Raw genomic sequence first — 27,778 nt, 5'->3', positions numbered from 1 at the left:
CATTAGGGTTTATAATCTGTGTCTCCTGACATCCTCATTTGATCTTTGGCACCTCATGATCCATCATCAGGCAAGCTCATGGTAATGGAATCCCTGGGGAGGAGGTAAGAGAGCAGAGCCCTGTTGAGCAGATGTCTCTCCACAGGTTCCCAGCCTCCTCCCGGGCGGGTTCTTGCAAAGCTCAAACGTAGGCTCCCCATTCCAGTATTCATCTTGGGTTTGAGTTTCATGATCAAAGAAAGATTTCTAAAGACTCAGTCTATATAGCTAGTCTGACAAGTTCCCCTGTTTTATCTTTCAGAACAATAAACGATTTTCCCTCCTGAAATTGAAGACAGCCTTGAGAGGTGAAATAGGAGGGTTGGTCCTTTGCAACTCCTCCATGATCTAGGATTAGTCATTCATTCCACAACTTGCATTTGTTTGTTCCCCGAAACACCTCTGGAAACTGCTGTTAACAACACTGTGGAGTGGAAGAGGCAGGATATTGTGAGGACGGGAAGGAAATGCAAAGATGAACAAGTGCACGCCAGTCCTCAAATCTCTGAAAGACTAGCTCTCTCAAATGTCCAAATACAGAGCCATAGGTCAAAATCATAATAATGATGCAGCCACTCCTGATGCTTATAAAGTCTCTAAGATATAATTTAGCAAGCACATGATAAATGTTAGTTCATATTATTATTACTATCAGTTTTACTGTTATTAGGCAAATACTGTGCACCAGGCACTATGCATACATTGTCTCATTTAATTCTCTCAATCTTCCTATCACGTGGATATTAAGGTCCCAATTTTGTGACTCATCATAAAACTAAACCAGAGCAGTTTTGCTGTGCCTCACACTAGCTGAAAAATTTTGCATCATCCCAACAAACCCTACAAAATAAATGCCATTACTATACTCATTTTGCAGATGACAAAACTGAGGCTCAGAGAGGTTAGGTGACTTGTCCAGGGCTACAAGGTGGTCAGTGGCAAAGGCTGAGTCTAAATATGATTCAGCCTGATTCCAGAGACCATGACCCCCAGGCTGCTCCATACAGACACAGACTTCCAAATTTGTTATTTATTTATTTATTTATTTTTGAGATAGGATTTCACTCTGTCCTCCAAGCTGGAGTGCAGTGGCGTGATCATGGCTCACTGCCTCCTCAGACTCCTGGGCTCGAGCAATCCTCCCACCTCAGCCTCCTCAGTAGCTGAGACTATAGGTGTGCATCATCACACCCAACTAATTTTCTTTCTTCTTTTTTTTTTTCTTCTTCTTCTTCTTTTTTTTTTCTTCTTCTTCTTCTCCTTCTTTTTTTTTTTTTTTTTTTTTTTTTTGTAGAGACAGGTGTCGCTATGTTACCCAGGCTGGTCTCAAACTCCTGGCCTCAAGCCATCCTCCTTTCTCAGCCTCCCAAAGTGCTGGGATTATAGGTGTGAGCCACCGTGCCTGGCCCACCCTTAAATTTAAAAACTCACCAAAGAGAACCAAATGAATCAAGGAACCCTCACTTTTATTGGGGCTTCAAAAGACCCTGTACATCACCCTATTGATTAGCAGAGCACTTTTCTAAGAGCACTACAGATCAAAACTTCTCTAAGTCAGGTCATGAAGATAACTTGTAAGCTCAGCATCTTTCTGTCACCTGTCAGCAGTGAGGAGAAAGGTGTTGTAAAGTTCATGTAGCTCTTCTATATAGGGATCAATTGACAGCCCTGTAGGAAGGATGTCAGTTACCAATTCAGAGAAGGTGAGCACATTTTAATAGAAATTTGCAAGTTTCTCACATTGTTGATGGTGATAATGAGTTTCCTCCAGCAAAGCCAGGAAAACCTGGGCTTCTGCAGCACCTAGTAGTGTGGACAGTGCACTCCATGAGCACCTAGCATGGCTGTGGGAGGTACTGACCACCTTCTCTGGGCCCAGCATAGCAGGAGATGCTGCAGAACATGGGAAAGAACTTTGAGACAAAGGGCTTGATATCAATATGAAGAAACAAGACACACACACGTGAAATAATTGTGAGTGCTGCAAGAGACAATCAGGCCTGGTCAGAAGTCGGGACACCTGGGGTCTAATTCCAACTCTCACCCTCAGCAGTTCAGGGCCCTCAGGTAAGTCATTCACATGACCTGATCTCAGTTTCCGCCGCTGATAAATGAAGAGTTTGAATTAGATTGCCTGTCTCATTAGTTTGCATGAAAAGCGACCCAGGGAGGGGAAAGATTTGTAAAGAAGGGCCTATTGTCTCAGCTCTCCTGCAACCCAACACACGTCCTAACCCCAGCTAGCATCTAGGAGCCAGATGCAATTAGTCCCTGTAGCTGAACTGCCTCTGTTCAAGCCCTGCTTTGCCATTTTCTCCTTGTATGACTTGGGAAATACACTTAACCCTAGAGCTTTCCAAACAGGTTGCTGAAACTTTAGGTGTGCTAAAATATGAATCCTTCAGCTTTAGGACACCTGGAAAGTGCTACAGGCCCCAGGCTAGTGAGCAGCCTCACCCTTTTATACATTACCTCCTTTCCACATCCATGCAAGTATGTATATGTAGATTGAGACAGAGTCTCACTCTGTCACCCAGGATGGAATGCAATGGCATGATCTCAGCTCACAGCAGCCTCTGCCTCCGGGGTTCCAGCGATTCTCCTGCCTCAGCCTCCTGGGTAGCTGGGATTAGAGGCATACACCACCATGCAGGAATAATTTTTGTATTTTTAGTAGAGATGGGGTTTCGCTGTGTTGGCCAGGCTGGTCTAGAACTCCTACCTCAGGTGATCCGCCCATCTCGGCCTCCCAAAGTGCTGGGATTACAGGCATGAGCCACTGTGCCTAGCCCAAATATTATCTTCAAGGTGGGTTATGTGATGTGGAAAAGGTTGAGAAGTCCTAATAACCTGTTGAGATCTTGGATTCATCATCTGCAAATGGAAATTTTATTAGTTTCTGCATCATAACCATCTTGTGAAGATTAAGATTTTGTATGTAAAGTGCTTAATATGCCCATGCACATAGTAAATGCTCAGTAATGTTTGTGTTATTATTATCACCACTACCAAGACTACTGGCCAGTTTCCAACCTGACAAGGCTAGGTTCTTAACGCAAATGAGTAGTCCTGGTGCCAATGCTGAAGCTCCTCAGTCCGCCCCTAGCAAAAAGACTGGTAGACTTGCCTCCTACTCACTTTCCTCCAGATGAACCCTGTGCAAAGACTATGCTTTTGACTCTGAAAGTATATGCCCAAGAAGAATTCTCTTCTTTACAGGAACAGCCTCCTTTAATAAGGCTATGCCTTAAAACACATTAATAGGCCGTGCCTCAAAACAAGTAAATAAATATGTATAATAATTACAAACAGTGACAAGTGCTATAAAGGAAAATAAACAAGGTATCATGACAAAGTACTTTTTCTGAAGAAGTAATACTTAAGCAGCTTCAACTTGGTGCACTGAAATAGACGCTAGAGATGCAGAGATAAGTAAGGCATGGTACCTGCCGACGGCCGTGGAAAACACCTGAGACAGGAATGTTGATGAAAACTCATGAAGAGGAGTTATGCCAAACACCAGCCCTCGCCGTCAGAGGTCTGCACAGGCAGACTTTCTGAGTGGAGTCTAACTGGCTGATCACAGCAGCTCAGGAGCTTTGCATGTGCCGGGCCATCTACTTTGAACACTCTGGCCCACTCCTCATGTTGCTAGTTCACAGAGGCTGCAGACAAGGAGCCACAGCCACCCCAAGGAATCAAAGAGCTCCTGACACTTGCCCTGGCAAGGAGGTGAGATCACCAAAGCAAAGGGTGCAAGGAGAGGAAAGAACTGAAGGGAGAACTTTGTTAAATGACTACACACAGATGGAGATGAATAAATAAGAAGCAATGATGAAGAAAGAAAAGAAGTGGGCAGAAGAAAGTGAGTGAAACCAAAGGAAGAACAGATTCTTACACAAGGGAACAGAGAGGGAATAAGTGTTTGCATCACAAGCTGCAGGGACACTGATAAAAGGCCATTCTGTTGACAGCTTGTGGGTTAGAGATGGCAATTTCTGGGGTGTAATGAAGGCAAACACCACAGTGCAAAGGGAAGCATTAGCATGGAGAAGAGCAAACAGCAAGCAAGAGAATGGATCCTTTATTTAACAACCCAAGGAATCCATTTGTCCTAGACACAACCTGTGCCTGTGCCTTTTTAAGAGTCAAGAGTATGTATGTGAAAAACAATTATTTGCTAATATGCATCACAAACATTTTATATACTATTCCTCACCACTGGTCACTCTCATAGATCTGGCCATAAGTCCCTCACAAAGTAATTGAAAACATATATATAATGTATACATTTACATATATATGCATATACACATATTTGCACAAATATATCTGTAGATCTTATTAACTCTTCAGACATTTCCTACTTGGAATAAATTCAACAATAGCCCTTGGCTATATTAATTTCTCTTGAAAGTTTGTTTATAAATGCCCTAGCTTATCATTTCTTAGACTTTTAAAAAAAATAAGCAGTATAATGAGTTTCTCTTACATGTGAAGCATAGATACAAACACCTGCTCCTTTGAAAACATTTCTAAGATTATTTTAATTAGGAGAGTGCTTATGTGGCAAAATACATAAGCTCAGCCAAGGGCACTTGCTATTTTCCTTGGTGGGAAAGCTTCTTTCAAGAAGCCCCCCAGTGTATCCAAGGGAGTCACTATTCCATTCATTGGAGTTCTCTTGTTCAAAATTTAGCTCAAAACTCTCCATTGCTGTTGCATTCAGTAGGAGCTACTTAGCTATAAACAATCCATCAGGACCATGTAGGTGAGGCTCTTTGGAAGAACAGTAACTGCCATCTTTATCAGTTGTGCACAGAAGACACTGCAGCCGCAGTTTACCCAGCACATGCCAGCCTTCCATCCTCATGGATCAGCAGCAGGGGGCAACACTCACGCCATAAAATGCAAATTGTACACATGTGCCCTATAGAAGGCTGAATCTGCCTAGAGTTCTGAGGGGTGGGGGAGTAGAAAAGGGGAGAGGAGAAGGAAGGAGGTGAAAGTGATAGAAGTTTGTTTCACAGGATGGGGGATAACCAGAAGTAGGCACTGTAACCGAATCCACCTCACCAAAAGATTGCCTCCCACAAGCCTCCTGAATCCGCAGTCTCTGGCCCCGTACTTCCCCTCCCTGTGCGTTGGCATCCCTGTCATGAAGGGTCTCTCATGTCTTTGGGAAGGCCCCCCTCAGAGAGCGGGTGCAGGCCCATGAAAGATTTGCTGTGGCTCCCCTTCCCTGGTCATCTTCTGAGAATGTGTCCCCTCCCCGTGGAACCCCCATTCACTTGCTCTTCATCTGGGCTAGAGAAGCCATGCGAGGGCGCAGGTGGGTCCTCTCGGCACTCACCTTGAACCCAGCTCATTGTATTCTCAGGGCAGGGGGTATGGCTGACCCCCCACAGAATTTCTGAGATCTGTCATCTCTGTTAGTGCCACTTTCACCTGCTTTAGAAATGGGACACTGCCTACTCCCTGAGAGTGATGAGTTGAGAAATACTCAGGTGGGAGAGAATTGCTGGTTGTCACTTCAACTCCAAGTCTCCTTTCCTTTTCTGCACAAAGCCTTTTTAGTCCACTTATAAGAGTCCCCTGGATGAGAGGCAGTAGGTCTCACAAAGAGAGGTTGAGTGAGAAAATGGGAAACTTCTCTTCACCCTCACAATTTCTAATTGCAGTTGTGGAACAGAACAAGAAGTTTCTAGATTAAAGATTTCAAACCTAGGAAGAAATTTCTCCAAGTTCTGTTTTACAAGTGCATTGAGCACACCTAGGGCTTGGTCTAGAATCTAGATGATTTCTAATCTTCCTACCAACTCTGAGACTCTAAAACCATCAGCCAACAATACTTGCTTCCAACCTGTTTTATCCCACTCTGAGGCAAAGGCTCCTGTATAAATACTCCACAGGCTACTGCTAAGTAAATCTTTCTGGGATTCCTCTTCCTCGTCAATGGATAATAGCCCTAAGCTCTCACTGAAGGAGTACCTACCATATGTCAGGAACTGTAACACGTGTCCTTTGATGACCCACAGCAACCTGCATAGTAGGTATCACCATCACCATTTTCCAGGTAGGGAAACAGGGTCAATGAATTGGCTGACCAGCTCCAGACCACAGATAGCAATAATTTTATTTGTCTTTTTTTTTTTTTTTGAGATGGAGTTTTGCTCTTGTTGCCCAGGCTGGAGTGCAATGGCATGATCTTGGCTCACCGCAACTTCCACCTCCCAGGTTCAAGCGATTCTCCTGCCTCAGCCTCCCAAGTAGCTGGGATTACAGGCATGTACCACCACACCTGGCTAATTTTGTATTTTTGTTAGAGATGGGGTTTCTCCATGTTGGTCTCGAACTCCCAACCTCAGGTGATCCGCTTGCCTCTGCCTCCCAAAGTCCTGGGATTACAAACGTTGAGCCACTGCACTCGGCCTATTTGTCCTTACTTAGTATGCCCAGGCACTGGGCAAAGTGATCTGTGTGCAACGTCTTACTTCATTGTCATAACCACTCTCTGGGTCTCTCTCTGGAGGCTGTGTGAATTCTATGGCACCTCACTCCCCCTCCTAAAGCAAGGAGGGGCTGCTGATGCTGGCCTTAGCATTCTCTCCCAGGTTGTCTGAGCATCAAATGTGAAACCAAGTACAATGAGTCTAGCATAGGTAGATGCCAAGAAAACACGTGCGTTCGCCTTTCCCTTTTGTAGTGACTTTTTCCTTCCAAGGTGGCCTTCGATGATAACCTGAAGCCACCCACATAAAAATGTTAGGAGTAGAGAAAAGGACAGTTCCAGCCCACTTGCCACTTCGACAATGAAGAAGGACCAATCTGGGCCAGAAGAAAGGCTCGGGGCACAGATAACCCTGTGGATTGTTTAGTTGAAAGTAACCACATGAGCATCATCATCACCATCATCATCAATTGCCATCATCATTATCATTTGATAAAGCAGTCAAATAAACCAATGTACACTGATGATGATTATTAACAACAGCATGACCAGATAACACTTGAATTCCTCATATTATAGAGACTGTACCTTCAATAGCCTCCAAAATATTTTCATGGAGGGAGATCTAGAGAAGAGAGTAAACAGATAGGTTGGTTACATCCTTTTTTTTTTTTTTTTTTTTTTGAGACAGAATCCTGCTCTGTCGCTGAGGCTGGAGTGCAGTGGCATGATCTTGGCTCACTGCAACCTCCTCCTCCTGGGTTCAAGCGATTCTTCTGTCTCAGCCTCCAGAGTAGCTGGGATTACAGGTGCCTGCCAAATGCCCAGCTAGTTTTTGTATTTTTAGTAGAGACAGGATTTTGCCATGTTGGGCAGGCTGCTCTCAAACTCCTGACCTCAGGTGATCCGCCTACCTTGGCATCCCAAAGTGCTGGGATTACAGGCATGCACCACCACACTGGGCTTATTTTTGTATTTTTAGTAGAGATAGGGTTTTGCCATGTTGGTCAGGCTGGTCTCAAACTCCCGACCTCAGCCCGCCTCGGCCTCCCAAAGTGCTTGGATTACAGGTGTGACCCACTGCGCCCAGCCAGTTGGTTACATTTAATCAACAAATTATTAAACTTCCTTGACCTGTTTGGGGGACTGACTTCTCTGACTCTAAGGAGAACTTATTTCCTACCTGTTTATATGTTGATATATTGGTGCTGTGGTTTGGAGGACTTGGGAGTTCTCTATTCCCTACCCAACTTTAATTGGAGCCCTGTCAGGTTCAATAACTGATGGTGTCATACACCCCTGATTAATGATGCTGCCTGTCCCCTAAACACAGGTGGTTACTGTCCACATGGGGCCTGCTTGGGCAGAGAAATCATAAGTCTCTTCTTAGATACAAAGAAACATAGGCATTCCCAGACAAATTACTTTTCCTCCAGACACATTCATAAAAATTGCCTGGGCTTCCCTGACAGGTGATGGAGTGACCGAGGTTGCTCAAGTAGAAGAGACAGTAGCAGTGAGGCTGAAGGGACAGAGCACCTGACCAGTCACTCCCTGAAAAAGAAACCCACAGTTTTCTTGGCTAACCAAGGACATCAGTGCAGGTTCACTGGGTCCAGCCGCACCATGACAGGGCCTGGATAGATGTTTCTCCTAACCCAGCAACCTGCTTCTCAAGACAGCAATAATGGGGACACTGTATTACCCACCATATGGAACTCGGTGTCACGGAGAAAATAAACGTCTCTGAGAGAATTCACACTTCATTTCTCTCTGAGGTCCTGTGATTTCTCTTCGTACCCTATTCCCCATCTACATTTAGGCAGGACTAGCAACCATAGCTACATATATGGCATGGCTTAGCCCTGCTGTGGCTTTATAAAAGGAACGGGGATGTTTTAAGAAAAGTGAGAAAATGAGAAGAAAATAAGTAACAACTCAGCAAAATGCTATATTTGTTGAGGACTTTCTTAAAGACATGTTTGGACCTAAGTAGTGAATTTCACAAGTATGGCCCAACGGCTGATTCCATCCTGTGTCTGGCAGATGGCAGATAGTTGGCTCTTGGGAAGAACTGACTTCATGGATGAGAAATCACTGACCTCGTCCATTTCCTAGATCAGCCCACCCCAACCTTCCTGCCTACACAGTATGAAGTATAAGACACAGTATGTGCAAAACCTAACAGGGCCTGGTATCAGTGACCTATGGCTCACTCAAGGCAGCCTGACCAAATCTCTGAGCAACACTCCAGTTGTTGCTGATCCCAGAGGCCTGAATGAAACTGTAAAGTTGGCAAATTGTTTTCTTGGACACCTGCCTCCACTCCCTCTCATAATTCCTGATAACCTCTTTCCCTTTGGACAGTCCTTCTGGCTGGTTGGTTTTCTGGTCTGTTTCCTCCATGATACTATAAGGCCCACAAAAAAGAGACTGTATTCTTCCTGTTCACCTTTGAATCCTTAAAAGCTGATATAGATGCATAGAGATGATACCTTACCAGTGCATGGGATAAATGAATAAGTGAATTAGAAAGCTCCTAAGGCTGGGTATCAGGAGACCTCAGTTCTAGCCCAAACTCTGCCATTAATTGAATACACAGCTTCAGATCTGGGGCTCAGATGCATCATCTATAATATAAAAAAACAACTCTGATGAGCAACTGACACCCCTTCCCATTCCCATGCTCAGTACAGCCCTGGGAGTCCACAGAGGAGGGTCAGGGGCTTTGGGCAGGTATGGGATGAAGGAGATCTTGAGCAGACCAGCCTCCATGCTCCCACCCCTTCAAAAGGAGCCACCTGCTTTCACCTATTTATGTATTGGGCTCTCAAATAAGACTGTGTGTGAAAAAAAGAGTTCTACAACTAAGAAAGAGCTTTAAACTATACAAGAAGATGAACAAGTACAGTCCTTTTCAGCTAGTCCTTCCATCTATCAAAAAGGTCCCACCACCTCAATCACTCGATCTCAGTCCATCTCTGAAGGTTCATCTTCCACAATCTCCAAAGTAGCCTGCATGTGTCAGCCCAGCTACACCTTTGGTCTGCTTGAAACCACCCTTTCCTCTATTTTTTTCGACTGGCAAAGCCCAGCTCACCCTCCAAGAAGTAGCTTAAAAGGCTCCCTCCCCCAGTCTCCCTGCTTCCATAGCAACCAAAGAACCCTGCTCCCTAAGAAGCAGGCTCACTGCACTGGGCTCCAAGAACACCTCATAAATGCTCGATAGTATGAAATGCTGGCTGCGTGGAACCAGCTGTTTATTAAACTCTTTCCTGACTGAAATATAGATGCCTCAAGATCAGGAAATCTGTCTTACCGTTTGTGTCTCTGTCATTCATTACAGTGCCTCATTTTGTAGACACTTAATATGTGTGGAATAAAGGAAGGAAATTAGAAAGTCAAAAGTTATTTGGGAAACTGTTAAATTAACTGATAAGTATGTTAGGGAATAGTCAAAGTAAGATAAGCTATGTATTAATGGGAAAATCTGTCTATCTGAGTAGAGTAATTGGCATTCAAGTGTGAATAACCCCTAGATTTAATCCTTCCAGGTGAAAGTACACTTATTTAAAAGTACTTATTTATCTAATGGCTTTCTTTGCTGGAATGGGGGGGGAAATTCATGTCTTAAGTGGAGAAGCCTTTCTCCACTTATGATCAGGCAAGATAATCATTGAATTCATCATATTACAGAAACTGTACCTCCAGTAACTTCCCTCTTAAGTGGAAAAACTTCTCCACTTAAAAATAGATTTCCCTCCTTTTGCCTACTCCCAGCTGGGTCTTTCTCCTTTACCCTCTTAAGAAGGAGAAGCTTTGCCTCCTGGTTCTAAAAGGGTTATAGGGAATCCAGGTAGGCTGCAAGTGACTCAACAGAATTAGAGAGGGAGAAGCATGTCATGATTCTCTTTGCTGTTCGGTTGTGCTATGGTAAGCATAGTTTGGAAAGGTCAACATTGTATGTAGGTTGTCTGAAAGAACTAAACCTAAGGTTGGCTCTTCATTTATATATATGATAGAACCATAGACTCTAACTTGAAAGCAAAATCACATTGAAAAGGACTATGTTTTTCTGAAACCCCAAAGCACACATCATCTGGGATACACATAAGAGGATTAAATGGAATACTGCAAATCGAGAATCTCCTGGTACCTTATCCCAACCCACTTTTCAATGTGGAAGTTCTCTCCAAGTCTAACTGATTTTTAGCCTGGCAAATTATGAATTTAACCACAAATAATTCTGGGTACAGAAATATAAAACACTAGAAATGGGACAAAATATAAATAGGAATAATTTTACAATAGATTTATATGGTGGGTAATTGAAAAGGTGTCAGACTTGCAGGCTTCTTACCTCTCGTCCTGCTGAAATAAATCCTTTACATTTCTCAAAGACCTAGACTTCCTTCCCATCTCTGACCAACACTAAGGGAAAATCTCCATCATGTGGTCTGCAGCATTCTGCCACTCACTGATGGCTGCCTGCACCTAAACATTGGATTTCATATTGATTCTCTCTAGCTATATGAATAAGTACTTTTGAAATCAATATGCCTCTCCCTCTAATCACTTGGTGGATGACCACAAAATGTAAAATCACTCTGATAACAGCATAAGGCAAATATGATTAGAAAGGTAACTCAGGGGCAAAATTTTTTAATGGATTCACCAAATTAAGTAAATATTATTTATACATTAATCTCTTTTTCTTTTTTTTTTTTTTGACACAGAGTCTTGCTCTGTTGTCCCCGCTGGAGTGCAATGGCACAATCTCAGTTCACTGCAACCTCCGGCTCCCGGGTTCCAGCGATTCTCCTGCCTCAGCCTCCAGAGTAGCTGGGACTACAGGCGTCCGCCACCACATCTGGCTCATTTTTTTTGTAATTTTAGTAGAAATAGAGTTTCACCATGTTGACCAGGCTGGTCTCAAACTCTTGACCTCAGGTGATCCACCCGCCTTGCCCTTCCAAAGTGCTGGGATTACAGGCATGAGCTACCGCGCCTGGCCATTGATCTCTCATTTAAAACAGTGGTTCTCTACCCTAGTACACCCAGATTCATTTTTGGTAATAAATGCTTTGTAATGCTTCCTCTACTATTCTGGATGAAAGCTAGAGATGGTTACCTTCCTACGCACTTAATTTTTTAAAAAATAAATATGTCCTGAGTATGAAAGATAAATCAAATGAAAGTAATTTTGAATAAAATCAATATTTATTTCAACATGTGAATGCTGGGGCATGGGTACATTAGGAGATGCGACGAAGTCGTCAGATGTTTGCAGTCATTTGTAGAACCACTGTGAGTACAATAGCCACAAATGCAGACTCATCTAGGTCTGTCATTTGATGCTCAAAGACCATGAATACATTGTTGTTGATGATGGTCTTCCAAAATGATGATCAGCTCAGTAAATTCTAAACCAAACAAATGACAACTGTCTCTCAATTTACCCAGCTGTTGCAGTCCTGGAAAATTCAATGTCTAAAAAGCCATGCAAAAAAAATGCTTTGTGTGTATATGTAAAACGGAGACAAATTCAAGTTCAAAAATTATAAACAGGTTTGTACTTAAATGAATGTCCACTGGGGCCATCAGCAGTCATATATGATACAAGACAGAGCTTCATTCTGTGAGTCAGTCACATTGCAGAATGACGAAGAGCCCAGGCCCCTGTCCACTTAATGCCACAAGTGCCCACACTCATCATGAGAACCATAGACACTCCCACATATTTCCAAAATTCCCCTAGGAGTCAACATCACCTTTACTGAGAACCATTGGTTCATACAGTATTTTCTACAGGGCTTCCCTCACTAAATAGATGATTAAGAGTTTACTTTAGCTGTAAAACCCAAGAGTGATGCACCAGAAGGGATCCTAAACCATATCTAATTGGCCGCCTCATTTCATCCATAGGAGGGTAACTTGCCCCTCAATACTCAGTAACCTAGGACCCTAGATAATCTAGGATAAAAACCAAGGTTTCCCCGGGCATGGTGGCTCATGCTGTAATCCCAGTACTTTGGAAGGCTGAGGCAGACAGATAACTTGAGGTCAGGAGTTCAAGACCAGCCTGGCCAACACGGAGAAACCCCATCTCTACTAAAAATACAAAAATTAGCCAGACATAGTGGTGCATGCCTGTAGTCCCAGCTACTTGGGAGGCTGAGGCAGGAGAATGGCCTGAACCCAACAGGTGGAGGTTGCAGTGATCCAAGATCACACCACTGCACTCCAGCCTGGGCAACAGAGTGAAACTCCATCTCAAAAATAAATAAATAAATAAAATGTTTCTGTTTCCATGCTTTTAATTTCTTAGTGAAATTAGAAAGATACTATTGAATGTGTTTCTCCTACATACCAGATATTTTAAAATAGTTGAATGAATGAGAACATTTTTCTCAGGATATATGAGGCTGTAAACATTCAGTTCTCACCAGTGAACTTCAAAGCCAGGCTAGACGCTCTCTAGTGCCCACTCTAAGTCTGAATTTCTCCATACAAACAAATCAAAAAGATTTTAAAATACTATAAGATCTTTTACAATGTGTCCAAAACAATGATTTCTTGGAGCAGAAATTGTCTTATATGGTTAGTGCCTGGTTGATTTTCCCACTGTTCTCCCCAAACTATAGTCATCAGGACCCCACCAGGACCTTGGGTAATGACTAAGTTTCCAAATGCTCCTTATACCATGCACAGCCAGGGCCTCTTTCTCTGATTCAGACAGCAATGGACTGGTCCGTTCACAAAACCTAATGAAGACTTGGCTATTTGCTAATTACCCTTGGCAAGTGTATTCTGGTGGCAAAATGGTTATTTTTAAATTTAATTTGTTGATCTAATATTATGGAGAGAATGTTTGATTGCACAAACTCCACAATATTGGCTCTCCAAATTAAATTTGCAATCAAATCAATGCCTACTTCAAAAGCATCATCTGGAAAAGATTTTACTTATAAATCTTGTACAATATCAGGTGGTAAAGTTGGGTGATGAGAATAAGCTCGTAGAATGCAGGAATTATTGGATAATGCTGTGGCTCCAATACCAAAGCAAAGAAGTGAGTTGCCTCCTCGCTTCCTTCCTCACATAGCACTAAAAGAGCAACCTAATCCGTACGTGCAAACTCAACTCCCAAGAATCCTGAAAACACACGGCATTCAAGAAAATATCATCAGGTTCTTATATTTAATGAGTGCACACTCTATACTTTCCCCACGGAAGAGTTCTTCAGGCCTTTCTTCAAAGACCATTTCCTCTTAATTTTAGACTCACTCTAACAATTTAAATATCAGGCGTTGGAAGTAGCAATTTAGAAAAGAGGTGGTCTGACTGCTCCAGGTAAGCACTGGGACAGCAACAAGAAGTAACAACTGACAGTCTGATATCAAGGAAGGAGATGGAAAGCTATATTTACAAAGCAAGGGGAGGAGGGCTGACATAGGAACTCAAAATAAATAACAGCCTGGACTGTTTATATGTAGAGACAAACAGCTTCACTATCCCTGAGAGCATCTCCATAACACCGAACAATACTGTAGCTGATGTAAGAGAAAAGCTAAGTTGTGCTCAATAGATTTTGCAGCAAAATATTACAAAATTCAATATAGCAGGTGGAATCCTAGAGTGTCAGAATTAGGAGATCCTTAAGAGAGTCTTTGGTGTAGTACTTTTATTTTAGAAACAAGGATGCTGAATCTATAGGGGTGGAGTAGAAACAGGAGCCCAGCATAACTGGTCCAGTGCTTCTTCCATGTAGACACCCTGACAACTGAAGCAATGGAGGGGAAGGAAGAGATAGTACGTCGCATGGAATCATTTATTATGCCATTGCTTTTGACATCTCTGTTTTTGCTTCTTTGCATTGATTTCATCCCCTTCCAAAGGAGAAGAAACCTGCTCTCTTTATTCACAAAAGTGTGAACTATTGTTCCCTGGTTTGTGATGAGAGAACCTCAGGGTTGGCCCTTAACAAAATTGGGACTGAAGGTAAAGTTGACTTTGAGTTCCCTCCTACATCCTCCTACATCCCACCCCTGGTATGTTTCCTCCAAGCTGTCCTATGTCTGTCCTCCAACTCGTTGCCCTACCCACTGGCCCACACCCAGAATTCCTAGCACAAAATAGGAAACTCCCAACTCCCAGAAGTTTGATATGTTCTTAACCTCTTTCTAATTTATTCTCTAATTACGTCAAAGAATGAAGCAATGTTCCAGTGCATTTCAGATACAAGTGGGCACATGCATTACCTGGGGAGCTGGTTAAAATGCAGCATCCTGATTCCTGTCTCCTGAAATTAGGATTCAATAGATGATTCTGGTGGAAGTGGGCCCTGAACCCACTTTGTAAAACAGATGGCTCTGCTCACCTGGCCAGCCTCGTCTCCTCCTAATACCTCGGTGCACACTCCCCTCCACTCAAATACTTCATACTGTCTCTCTCTGCCCTGTCTTTGCCTTATGTTCCACCTTCTTCATCCACTTAATCCCTACATATGCCTCAAAACCCTCTAAGTACATGTCTCACATCTCTCCTGTTATTGTTATACATTTTTAGATTGTCAAGCTTACACAGCCTACAATGGGCACTGATGGCCCTTAAGGGCAGGGGCATATGCCACTTGTCTTTTTTATACCCAGTGCTTCACACCCTGCCATGCACATGGTAGGACTCTAGAAGTGTTTGTTAAATTACCTTTTGTGCATGTGCTAAATTTCCTTGTTAATAATTAGCAATTTATTTATATTTGCATCTTTTATCTACCCCCTAGATATAGTACATTGTTTTCACAGCTTGCTCAAAGTATCACTGTCAAATGAGGAGCACTTTCTATAATATGTAAAAACCAAAAGAGAAGAAGTTTGTGCATAATATCACCCTGGTGCCATCAAGGGTGGGGGTCGTAATGAGTTGGGCCCATGTTCACACCGGATATCTGACACCTAAGGAACATGACAGAGACACACACAAGTGGAATATTTTCTAAATAAAGATCGGTTTACAATAGTTCGGTAGAATTAGTTCTTATTGCCTTGCTAGTCATTCAAGTTCGCATTTTTCAGAAGTGAGGTTGGAAGAGGTAAGAGTTGGCTTTGAATCGATTCATATACATAAAACTTTGTGTGTTTGTTCTGAGATCCTAGAAAGTCTCAGTATGTTCTCTACCCAAGATTGTTAGCCACAGGATGTCAGCTTATCTCCTGAAGTCCACCATCTGTGTATGTCTGTCCCTTGCAGGCGTCTGCTATGCAGAGTTTGGAGTTCGAGTCCCCAAGACCACAGGATCTGCCTACACCTACAGCTATGTCACTGTCGGGGAATTTGTGGCATTTTTCATTGGCTGGAACCTGATCCTGGAGTACCTGATTGGTACTGCGGCTGGAGCCAGTGCTCTGAGCAGCATGTTTGACTCACTGGCCAATCACACCATCAGTCACTGGATGGCGGACAGCGTGGGAACCCTCAATGGCCTGGGTGAGACTGCCACATCCTCCTACCCTCAACATGCAAATTTACCAAGCCCTATAAATGAGTTCTCCTTTCAGAAAGCAATTTGGCAAAATGTATCAAAAGCCTTAAGTATATCTCTTTTTTTTTTTTTTTTTTGCAAAGTAATCCTTTCTCTATGAATCTATCTATCCTTAAAAAATAATTTTAATGTCCATGGAAGCATTATACAAAAAGATGCTCATCACATCCTTATTTACAATAACAAAAAGTTAGAGACAGCCTAAATATTCTACAGCGGGCAAATGACTAAGTAAATTGCAGACAAATACTATGTAGCTAGCAATTAAAAGGACGATTAGGGAAACTTGTAATAACATGGATTATGTTTTAATGTAATGACATATGTCAAAGGATACAAACCATACATGTGCATGTCAATAGCTATATAAAAATAAAACCAATGCAGAAAAAAAAGAACTGTCAGCAATTTCTCCAGTGGTTTCATCAGATTTTTTTTCCAAATTTCAATGAAAAAAAATTAATGAATAAAAAGGGTTCCAGCCTAGAAGAGGTCAGGAAGGGGTAATATAATAGTGAATGCTAAACCATCAGAAGCTCGTGTAACAAATACCATGAGACCTCAGGCTCCATCCATCATTTGCCATCCACTCTCTTTTTTATTATTATTATTATTATTATTATTATTATTATTATTGCGACAGAGTCTTGCTCTGTTGCCCAAGCTAGAGTGCAATGGCATGATCTCAGCTCACTGCAGCCTCCATCTCCCTGGTTCAAGCAATTCTCCTGCCTCAGCCTCCTAAGTAGCTGAGATTACTACTCAGCCACCACGCTCAGCTAATTTTTGTATTTTTAGGAGAGATGGGGTTTCACCATGTTGGCCAGGCTGGTCTCGAACTCCTGATCTTGTGATCCACCCACCTTGGCCTCCCAAAGTGCTAGAATTACAGGCCTGAGCCACTGCACCCAGCCACTCTCCATCTTGATGCCTGATAAATTCAAATTCGAGGAAAGCTGAACAATAGTTGAGAAAGCTCTGGAATCTTGCCTCAGAACTTCCAAGGAATGATCCTGTGGCTGTGTCAAGTCATCTGACTTCGATGTTCCTATCTCAAAAGAACTGACAAAAATGCTGAGCACCCAAGTACCATGACAAGATAAAAATATAAAGAACAAACCTGTTCAGTGTACTGATTGTATAGAATTTTAGGTCTAAAAGAGTCCTCCAAAATCAGGTCATTCATGTCCATCACTTTACAAATGAGGTCCAGAAAGATAAGTCAGCTTGCCCAAGGCCACACATCTGGCTATGGGCAAAAGTACAGCTGAAATTCAAGACCCCTGACAGCTGAGTCAGTGCCTTTTCCACTCTATAGAGGGCAGGAGTCCACTGGCCATTGGGCAAAACCAAGCAGGCAGGGCGTGTTCACTGGTTATTTTTTTCTCTGCAACCACATATACACAAAAGGACAGAAAACCCCTGTTCCCATCATTTTCAAAGACACACATTCTTAAATTTGTTGATAAAGAAAAGGTTTGGGAATGGGATGGAAATTTTACTGATTGTAAAGTTAACAATAATGAAGATAAAAACAATTTTCAAATAACATGTTAGACCTAAATATGCATCCCAAATATCCCAGGTCGGTTCCCACTTCAAATGTTCTGTGCCATGCTTCCATAGGCGCTATTGCAATGTCACACCACATAGCCCAATTTTTGGTCCAGGATATCAGATCATCTTACCTATCTACCAAATTCTGCTCATTTGCAAATACACACTTGTATCTGCTTGTGGACTACAGCATAGGCATGTGTAGGTGCACACACATACACACACACACACACACAGTTCTTTTTACAGACTTACTGCCCTTCTTAAAGCTGAGTGCGGATGCACTGGGGTAGGACCAGGAGTTTGCATGGCCCTTTCTTCCTTCCAGACAATGTCAAATCATGTCTTTCCTCTCTAGGGAAAGGTGAAGAATCATACCCAGACCTTCTGGCTCTGTTGATCGCAGTCATCGTGACCATTATTGTTGCCCTGGGGGTGAAAAATTCCGTAGGCTTCAACAATGTTCTCAATGTGCTGAACCTGGCAGTGTGGGTGTTCATCATGATCGCAGGCCTCTTCTTCATCAATGGGAAATACTGGGCGGAGGGCCAGTTCTTGCCCCACGGCTGGTCAGGGGTAAGTTTATTCCAAACACCTGGAATGCCTGTCACACACTCTGCCTTCTACCCTGTGACCAGCCTAAGACATATTTTCAAGAAAATGCTATTCTGTTCCATAATTACCACAGCACCCTCTTTATCACCTTTTGATCTGAATTTAGTTGGAATATCCTGAAGAAGTGGTTCTTGTGTGTGTTTTTTTGTTTGTTTTGTTTTGTTTCACAAGCATTTGTTAAGATCCTATTTTATACAAATAACAATAATAGATTCAATGTTCCGGCAACCTGCAATTGCCTAAAATTGTGCTAAATGGCGTTGCATGTACTAACTCATTTAATCATCCTGATAATCTTGTGAGGAAGATATTTACATTCTGCTCTTAAAGATGAAAAAAAAAAATCCCATTCAGAGAGTTCAAATGGCTTGCTGTTAAACACACAATGTAAGTGGCAGAACCCAGTCAAGCCAGGACTGCCTGACTCCAAAGTCTGTGCAAGAACAACTCAGTTCTATAGAATTATCTCTACAGTCTACTAAGGGAGATAACAAGAACATAAATATACAAGGCAATAAAGGAGGCCAGGGAAAGGGGAGAGTAGGGAAGGGATGAGTTTTGCCTGGGTATGAAACTAGGAAAATAACAGTTTTTAATTGCAATGTCAGCATTTGACTCTAGGAGGAGAGTCCCACTGGGATCAGAGGACAGCTGAGCTGGCCTAATGGAGGGCTGTGCTATAAATCCCATTCCAAAGGCATAGTTCATGACAGACAGGTTTACCTGGTGTGGTCTAGGGGTTAGCAAGAGGGTGGACCGGACCAAAAGGACATTTTCAGATCTCATTCCATGATCTGGCTAGTGTAGTTTATGCTAGAGAAAAATAGGAAGGTCAGAGTGGCAAATTCTTTATACTAACAAGTGGCTGTGAGTTGCACCTGGTTTCTTTCTCTAGGATGACTAAAAATACTTACGTTGTGGATTTATCGGTGAAATTCACTAGCCCACCTTTTTTTCATGGTAGAACATAAATCAGAGAATTTTGAGCTGTCAGGGACCTGAGAGGTTACCTGGTCATATCCGTTCATTTAACAGATGAACAATCTAAGGTCGAGAGAGGCAAATCTGCCTAGAACTGATGACAGAAAGTAAGTCCAGGATTCCACCCACTTTGCTTTTGTAGATTTTGCTTAGACTGGTTTTTCTCCAACATGTCCAGGGATCAGAAATGTTTCTTGGAGAGCACTCAAAATCACTTCTGTTTATTCTGAACCATGCTATGCCGTTCAATGCAGAGAAATAAGCAAGGAAGCAATTTAAGCCAAGATTCCTAGTCTTCTCCTTATCTACAAGAATTCCACAGAACTGCAAAGTTCATCCCTCCTCTTTGAAATGAAGAAATACTGAAACTGCTTAAATCCAAAAGAAGAGACAAAGAAACACTGTTGGCCCCATTCTGGATCCCCAGATCTATAGTATCTTACGATACAAACTGTTCCTTTCCTATCATATAACAGAAACAATAAATTACAAGAGTGAAAAGAAGGAATGTTTTCCTGGAACTCAGTTGCATTTTCTTTTTTTTTTTCTTTTTTTGGCAGAGTTAGCTGAGATTTTATTTTGGGCATTATAAATAAAGCAATTGAATTGTTTTGTAGCTGGAGGCATGGGCAAGAGGGGTCCCCAAGCGGTAAACTCCTCCGCGGGTGGGCTGAGAGCTGGGGCTGAGCCTCCGGTGGGTCCCCTGTTCCCTGTGCTCCTCTGCACAGCAGCCTCCCTCCCAGGCTCTGGGGCAGCCACAATAGGGGCAGGCTGGGAGGGGCTGTGGCAGCTCTTCACTTGGGCAGGACGTCAGAGGACTCGGACACCAGCTTCCCATCGCGGGTCTCGATCTCCTTCACAACCATGGCCCTGGTGGAGCTGGTGGAGCTGGTGCAGCTGAAGGAGCTGGAGCCCGCGACAGAGCCAGAGCTGGAGCCTAGGCCATAGCTGAGGCCAGGACTTGTGAGGCCCCCATAGGCCAAGCTCAGACCACTTGCATAGCCGCTGGTGGTCTTCATATGGATACTCATGTTCTGCATCCCAGACTCCAGCCGGCTCTCCTCACCCTCCAGCAGCTTCCTGTAGGTGGCGATCTCGATGTCCAGGGCCAGCTTGACGTTCATCAGCTCCTGGTACTCACGCAGCTGCCATGCCATGTCCTGCTTGGCCCACTGCAGGGCGGCCTCCAGCTCGGACAGCTTGGCGTTGCCATCCTTAACGGCCAGCTCCCCACGCTGCTCGGCATCTGCGAAGGCGACCTCCAGGGAAGCCCTCTGGCCTTTGAGGCCCTCAATCTCAGCCTGGAGCCGGCTGATGTTCCAGTTCATCTCAGAGATGTCAGTCTTTGTACACCGCTGGTCATCTCCGTGCTTCCCAGCCAGCCTCTGCAGCTCCGCATACTTGATCTGGTACATGCTCTCAGCCTCAGCCTGGCTGTGGTGGGCAATCTCCTCGTACTGCGCCTTGACCTCAGCGATGATGCTGTCCATGTCCAGGGAGTGGCTATTGTCCATGGACAGCACCACAGATGTGTCCAAGATCTGGGACTGCAGCTCCTGGATCTCCTCTTCAAACAGCTGCCCTTCCAGGCGAGACTCCAACTCTACCTTGTTCATGTAAGCTTCATTCACATCCTTCTTGATGAGGACAAATTCATTGTCCATCTCTGTACGCTTATTGATCTCATCCTCATATTTGTTCTTGAAGTCCTCCACCAGCCCCTGCATATTGCCAAGCTCCGCCTCCAGCTTCAGCTTCTCCTGACTCGGAGTCTCCAGGTGCCACCTAAGGTTGTTGATGTAGCTCTCAAACATGTTGTCCATGTTGATCCCAGCTGTCTTCTGCTGCTGCAGGAAGCTCCACTTGGTCCCCAGCATCTTGTTCTGCTGTTCCGGGAACTGTATCTTGTCGATGAAGGAGGCAAACTTGTTGTTGAGGGTCTTGATCTGCTCCTTCTCCTAGGTGTGCATGGCCTGGATATTGAGGTCCACCTCCAGGTTAACAGGGCTCAGCAGGCTCTGGTTGAACGTGACAGCGGTGATGCCTCCTATGCCGCTGGCCCCACCATAGCCTCCGCCCAGGCCACCCCAGAAGCTGCTGCTGCCCATTTGGGAGAGGCTTGAGGAGCTGATGCAGGCACCAGGCCCACTCGTTTAGAAGCAGTTGCTGAAGGCCTGGGGGCCAGAGGTGGACACCTGGTAGGACTTCTGGGTCACCCTGATGGACATGGTGGAGGCAGGAGTGGAGGCAGGTGGGCTGGACCAGGCAGAGATGCCAGAAGGAGCTGAGAAGCTGCTTCTTGGTCCTCAACTGCATTTTCATTGTAGCAGGAAAATGTCCTCAGCATTTTCTTGACAATACAAGAAATTATTGGGTCATGGACTTACTGTAAGACTTTGGCCATCAATTAACTTCTGTGCTTTCAGTTTTTCTCATCTATTATGTGGCAAAACTAATTGCACCACATGTTTGCAAAAAACAGCAAAATCTTAGATGTTTTTATATGCAGCTTGTTATGGTTGGCAATAGTTAAAACTACACGAGGAAGGAACTAGTATTTATTGACTACCTGTTAAGTTCCTGGCATCGGATTTCATGAATAGTATCTCACTCTTAAAACAAAACTTTTAAGCGGTGCTGTTATCCCTAACTTAAAAGTGGAGAATCTTCGTAGAGGCTGGGAAACTGACCTGACCTCACTTAGCTAGTCAGTTCCAGGGCTGGGGTTTCTGCACAGATCTGTGTGACTCCAAAGCCCTTTCTACCAACGGAGTACCTTGTGTATCATTATCATTCTCTCTGAACTTTCTTTAGTGAGTAGTAAGGTAATAAATCTGACATGTTGTATTTCCTTTAAACTCTCATGAAGTCATAGAATCTTGGAGGAACATTGAGAGATAGTCTAGTTTCTTTTCTTATCTTCAGATGGAATATAGTTCAACTGACCCAGGCTGCATATGCATTGTTTATGAAGACATCCTGTCAATGCAATTCTAAAACTCTTCTTAATTACTTGATTGATATTTAATTTTCAAAATCCTCCTATTAGCTCACCCAAATGGCACACCCTCTAGTTTAGGCCCCACTTAAAGACTGGAAAGAGTTAATATCCTCTGTGTAAATGTTCTTTACCCATCCTGAAGAAGATGGAGGCACATTTTAGCATTGCCTTTAGCCTTGTGTTTTGTTCTGGGGTGTTTATTCTCTTTGGGGGTCTCCCTTTCCTTCTCAGGGGCTCCACATCCTTCCTCAATTAGGAGCCCGCCTCATCAAGGAAGGAGCTCATCATGCCAGCCTTGGGGTTCCCCACTTATACATCCTGGGTTCTGACTAACTTTCCTAACAGACGATCAGAAGTCAGGCATAAGAAGGAAATGAAGGATGCTTTTCCTAACATTGAACATTTTCTTTATGACAAACTCTTTCATGCACACTTTAAATTTAATCTTCACAACAGCCCTGCAAAATAAGTACAGAGATCTCCACTTTTACATACAAATAACTGAAGCTTAGAAAAGTTAAAGTCACAGATCTAGACAGTAAGTAATAGAGCTGAAATTAGATCCCAGTCCTGGATGGGCCAAAGTACTTATTTACCCCACTGCCACCTGGGTTTGGGGCCATGGAACTGGTTATCTTCTTTTGCACTTCTGTTCACTGTCCTCATTCCAATCCAAGCTTACTGCCTTGAGTAGTTTTGTCATTGGTCAAGAAAAAAGTTTGGCTGGGATTGTGAATGTTTTGCTGCAATTCCATTATCCATAAAGGAAACTTGGGGATGATGTATGTCCTAGTGAATGTGCCTAAAAGTATCATCTGAGAACAAAGGACAGCCCAGTATGAAGATGTTGCTGATTCATCCTCTCCGCACTCTGCCTGGCCTTGGATTTCTACGTAGTACATTTCCTTCCTAGTGAATGGGCCTGTACCTGTTATTTCTCACCTTTGGTTTCAGGTCATTTTTCCAAAGTCCAGCAAAGTCATTTTGAATTTAGACCCTATTTTTTAAGGTCTGACACTGTCTCATGAGCATGTCATACACCAAGGTAATACACACACTCCTTACTCTGTTACCTAACAATTGTCTACAAAAGTGTGTTTCCTCGTCAACAGATACATGAACTTCTTCACTCCTTAGCAAAACCCTTACCTCTACCCCTGACTAGGGGACTAGTGCAGAGGTCCAACCCACTTTATTCTTCAATTGCTTTAGGTAGGATGGAATGGAGGAAACCATTGTGTAGGAGATGATGTATAAGAATAGCATGACATGACTTTCCACACAATTCTCAAAGACTTTGAAAGAGTTAATGAACAATCAATCTATCCTCTAACCATGGACCCCTTATAAACCTACTCTTTCCCCTGCTCCAAACACTTCCTTCCAAAGAAAATAGTTTAAGGAGTGGTTTACTCACTTACAGGTTCTGGGTCAAATGCTTCTTTGGTCTTGAAGAGTTTAAGAACAACAAACATTTTTCCCTGTATCAAGTAACTCTGGCCTTCAGCTGAACCCCTGCTTCCATCTGCAGTTCGTCAGCCCTTGAACATGTTGGATGTGTGTTCCCTTCATGTTATTTGTTCTTGATAGTATCTTATGGTTTTTCTTTAAGCAAATAAGACACTCTAACAGCACAAATAGCTCCCACGAAAATGGTCCATAGCAATCATTTGTGGGGAATCCTGACAGCCTCTAAACAAAGGAAAAGTTGTCTTTCATGTTCTCCACATCTGAATCCATCTGTGGGAACCTATTAGTACATTCCACTGTCACTGGGGACAGGCTGCTAATAGAGCTGGGGCATGAGGGTGGTAGAAAATGCTATGAAAAGTTGGAATTTCATCTTGTTGCCTACAGAGTGAATAATATAAAGGCGCCTAATTATCTCCCAGGCATCTGGAGACTGGCCGAGGCAGAACGTGTGAAGGCTGCCTCACCTGAATGCCTCTCAAATATCAGCAACACGCAGGGGGCCAGTTTTTACGGACCTCACACACTGAGTAGCAGGCCACTAATGACATTACTTTTGACAACTAACTAAGCAGAAGCCCTCCAGCAACTGAGGCACGTGCTGCTTTCCCACAACCCCATTCTAGAGGGATGAACTCTGTTCTGGATCAGCTGGCTGAGTTTTTATATCAGGTTGACTTCGAACAACAATCTCAGCTATATCATCAAATAAAAAGGTCAATACTTTTTTTTTTAGACAAAGTCTCACTCTGTCACCCAGGCTGGAGTGCAGTGGCGCCATGACAGCTCACTGCAGCCTCAACCTCCCCGGCTTCCCACCTCAGCCTCACTAATCTTCCCACCTCAGCCTCCCAACTGGAACTACAGGTGCACACAACCACACCCAGCTAATTTTTTTCAATACTATTTTTTAATTTTGCAAAACATTAAAGCAAAGAGTTAGGATAACATACCAATAAACCCAGAAATACACATACACTTGCACACAAACACACATACACACATTCGCCCACCAATTTTATTCACAGATGCTCACCCCCAGGTACCACACACGGGCTTTTATGCATGGAAGTCTATCCTAATTATAAACACCAGTGGTCAGATCTGAGATCTGGACAGACTGACATGGAAAACAGTTTCAGTGGCACCCACATACAATTTCATTTCATGAGTCTTTGCATTTACCAATCAGGGACCGTTTGCTTGCAAGGAAGAAAAGTTGATTCAAACTAACTCAAGTAAAAAGATGACCCTTTTTGCTGATTTTATTATCTTCTCTTTAATAATTGTTTATTTCATCTATGTCTTGTTAGGCCAAGTTCGGTTTGACCTTGGTAGGTGTGCTGGTCTTTCTTCTCCATTTGCCTCCACTCCCCAGACCTATTCTCCACCCTTCATGACCTGTTCTCTGCTGCAGGTTGCTTCCTGTTGAATTTAGCCAATGGGAAATATTATCAGGTCAGAAGGTGAGAAGAAAGCAAGGCCAGAGTATTTCTTCCTTGCTGCCTCCTAGCCTTGGCACCACACTGGCTGTGCCTCCACAAGGCAGCTCCTTCTAGGAATCTCTGACCCATAGCTCCGGCTCCTGCCGGACTCCAGGACACCATTCCACTCCCTACACTTAGGCCTCGGGATGACAACTTCTCCGTGTTGCTAAGTCTCTGATACTTCAACATCCCTAGTCAGCTCCCTTAACCCCACCTAAATACTCCCCAGACCTGCCTATAGTCCCTCACTGAAATTTTGTTTGAATCATCTGAGTTATTAATAAATTCTCTTGACTGCCTAATGTGGTAGAACCTCCACATGTTCTGCCTTTGATCTGTCCAGTCTTTCTTCAATGATACTTGCTTTCTAGTTCTACATATGCAAATGCAGGCTAAGAGACATCCTCTTTGCAAGTTTACTTCCTCTTTTCCCTACTTGGTCATAGTTAACTTTTTGATAGCTAATCATTTTCAGTAATTGCCATCCCTTCTCTCGTTCATTTAGAGGAAAGTAGCATTTGTATTTTATGAATAATATAGATGCTTATTAATCTTGTTCAGTTTGTTACCATAATCAAGATTGCATTTGGATCTTGCAGTATCCTCTAGACTCAATCTCCAAAAAATCAAGCTGGGTACTGTTTGCTCATGACTATATCCCATCACTAAGCACAGTGCCTGGCACATGGTAGCACTTAGTATACACAAGTCAAGTTCTAAAAGGAGGAAGGTGGGGGAGTAGAAGGAGGAGAGAAGGAGAAGGAGGAGGAGTTTGTGCCCTTGGGTGTCAATTGCTCTAGAAAAACTTAGAATTGTCATAATAATACTGGTGGTAAGAGCTAATATTTATTGAGCACCTACTCTATTATGGACTGCAGTTTACTCTATTATCTCATTTTATCCTTGTAACAACACTATGAGCCAAGTGCTGCTATTATCTCCATTTAAGTAACAATGAAACTTAGGCTCCAAGAAGTTAAGAACTTATTCTAGGTCACCAAACTAATATGTGGCAGAATCAACCTGGGCCTGACAATCTACAAAGTCTATGCTCCTAACCAAAGCCAATCATGCCTATGTGCGTGGCTCTAGGATTTCTTCTGAAGCTTACAGTGGACATCACATTGACTCCAACTGCCAGTACTGCACATATTTAACAGCGCCCTCTGCATCTTCCACTAAGTCTTCTGCTCTTCAAATTAAACATCCCCAGGTCCCCTGTTCTTCCTTACATGGCATGGTTCACAAACCTCTCACCTTTTTCTAAGATTGCTTTGCCCAAATTTATATGGTTGTTGTGCCAGGTCACTAAATGATTTACAAGAGGAGTGTATGTAATGCATGTATATGTATGTAGATGTGTTTGCATGTGTATGTGTGTTTATATGTATCTGTGTATGTGTGTGCACGTTTGTGTATGTACATATATGTGTCTGTGTGTGTAGAAGGGAAGAATGGATGTTAAAGGAAGAGAAAGCAGGACCTGTTTTTCTGGGTTTTCTTGTGGGTACTTAGTAGGTGTATTTATGGGGTACATGAGAAGTTTTGATGCAGGCATGCAATGTGAAATAAGCACATCATGGAGAATGAGGTGTCCATCTCCTCAAGCATTTATTCTTCGAGTTACAAACAATCCAATTACACTCTTTATTTTAAAATGTACAATTATTATTGACTATAGTCACCCCGTTGTGTTATCTAACAGTAGGTCTTACTCATTCTTTCTACTTTTTTTGTACCCATTAACCATCCCCACCTCCCCACTCTAGCCCCCAACTATCCTTCCCAGCCTCTGGTAATCATCCCTCTACTCTCTATGTCTGAGTTCAATTGTTTTTATTTTTAGATCCAACAAATAAGTGAGAACATGCAATGTTTGTCTTTCCATGCCTGGCTTATTTTGCTTAACATAATGATCTTCAGTTCCATCTATGTTGCTGGAAATGACTGGATCTCATTCTTTTTTATGGCTGCATATACTTAATTGTGTATATGTCCCACATTTTCTTTATCCATTCATCTGTTGATGGACACTTAGGTTGCTTCCAAATCTTAGCTATTGTAAACAGTGTTGCAATAAACATAGGAATGCAGCTATCTCTTCAATATGCTGATTTACTTTCTTTTGGGTATATACCCAGCAGTGGGATTGCTGGATCATATGGCAGCCCAATTTTTAGTTTTTTGAGGAACCTCTAAACTCTTCTCCATAGTGTCTGTACTAATTTACATTCCCAAAAACAGTGTACAAATGTTCCCCTTTCTCCACATCCTTGCCAGCATTTATTATTGCCTGTCTTTTGGATAGAAACCATTTTAAGTGAGGTGAGATAATATCTGATTGTAGTTGTGATTTTCATTTATCTGATTGTCAATGCCTGTTTGCCATCTGTATGTCTTCTTTTGAGAAATGTCTATTCAAATCTTTTGCCCATTTTTTTTATCAGATTACTAGATTTTTTGCTATAGAGTTGTTTGAGCTCCTTATATATTCTGGTTATTAATTCCTTGTCAGATGGGTAGTTTACAGATATTTTCTCCTATTCTGTGGGTTGTCTCTTCACTTTGTTGATTGTATCCTTGGCTGTGCAGAAGCTTTTTAACTTGATGTGATCCCATTTGTCCATTTTTGCTTT

General features: G+C 42.9%; 1 protein-coding gene and 1 pseudogene across 1 annotated transcript in view; one reads left to right on the top strand and one right to left on the bottom strand.

Moving 5' to 3' along the window:
* SLC7A14 (solute carrier family 7 member 14) overlaps nt 1-27,778 on the top strand; it is a 60,020-nt gene that overhangs the window by 9,197 nt on the left and 23,045 nt on the right. Inside the window, exons 2-3 of the mRNA XM_033211694.1 lie at nt 15,740-15,976; nt 17,947-18,164. Coding sequence (XP_033067585.1) covers nt 15,740-15,976; nt 17,947-18,164 — 455 coding nt within the window. The remainder of the gene's footprint in view (nt 1-15,739; nt 15,977-17,946; nt 18,165-27,778) is intronic.
* LOC117083720 lies at nt 19,742-21,427 on the bottom strand (annotated as a pseudogene).

This window comes from Trachypithecus francoisi, unplaced genomic scaffold (assembly GCF_009764315.1).
Source record: "Trachypithecus francoisi isolate TF-2019V2 unplaced genomic scaffold, Tfra_2.0 Lachesis_group0, whole genome shotgun sequence".
NCBI classification, from domain to species: Eukaryota; Metazoa; Chordata; class Mammalia; order Primates; family Cercopithecidae; genus Trachypithecus; species Trachypithecus francoisi.
Note: the sequence above shows the minus strand (reverse complement) of the source record. Positions and strands in the feature narration are given on the sequence as shown.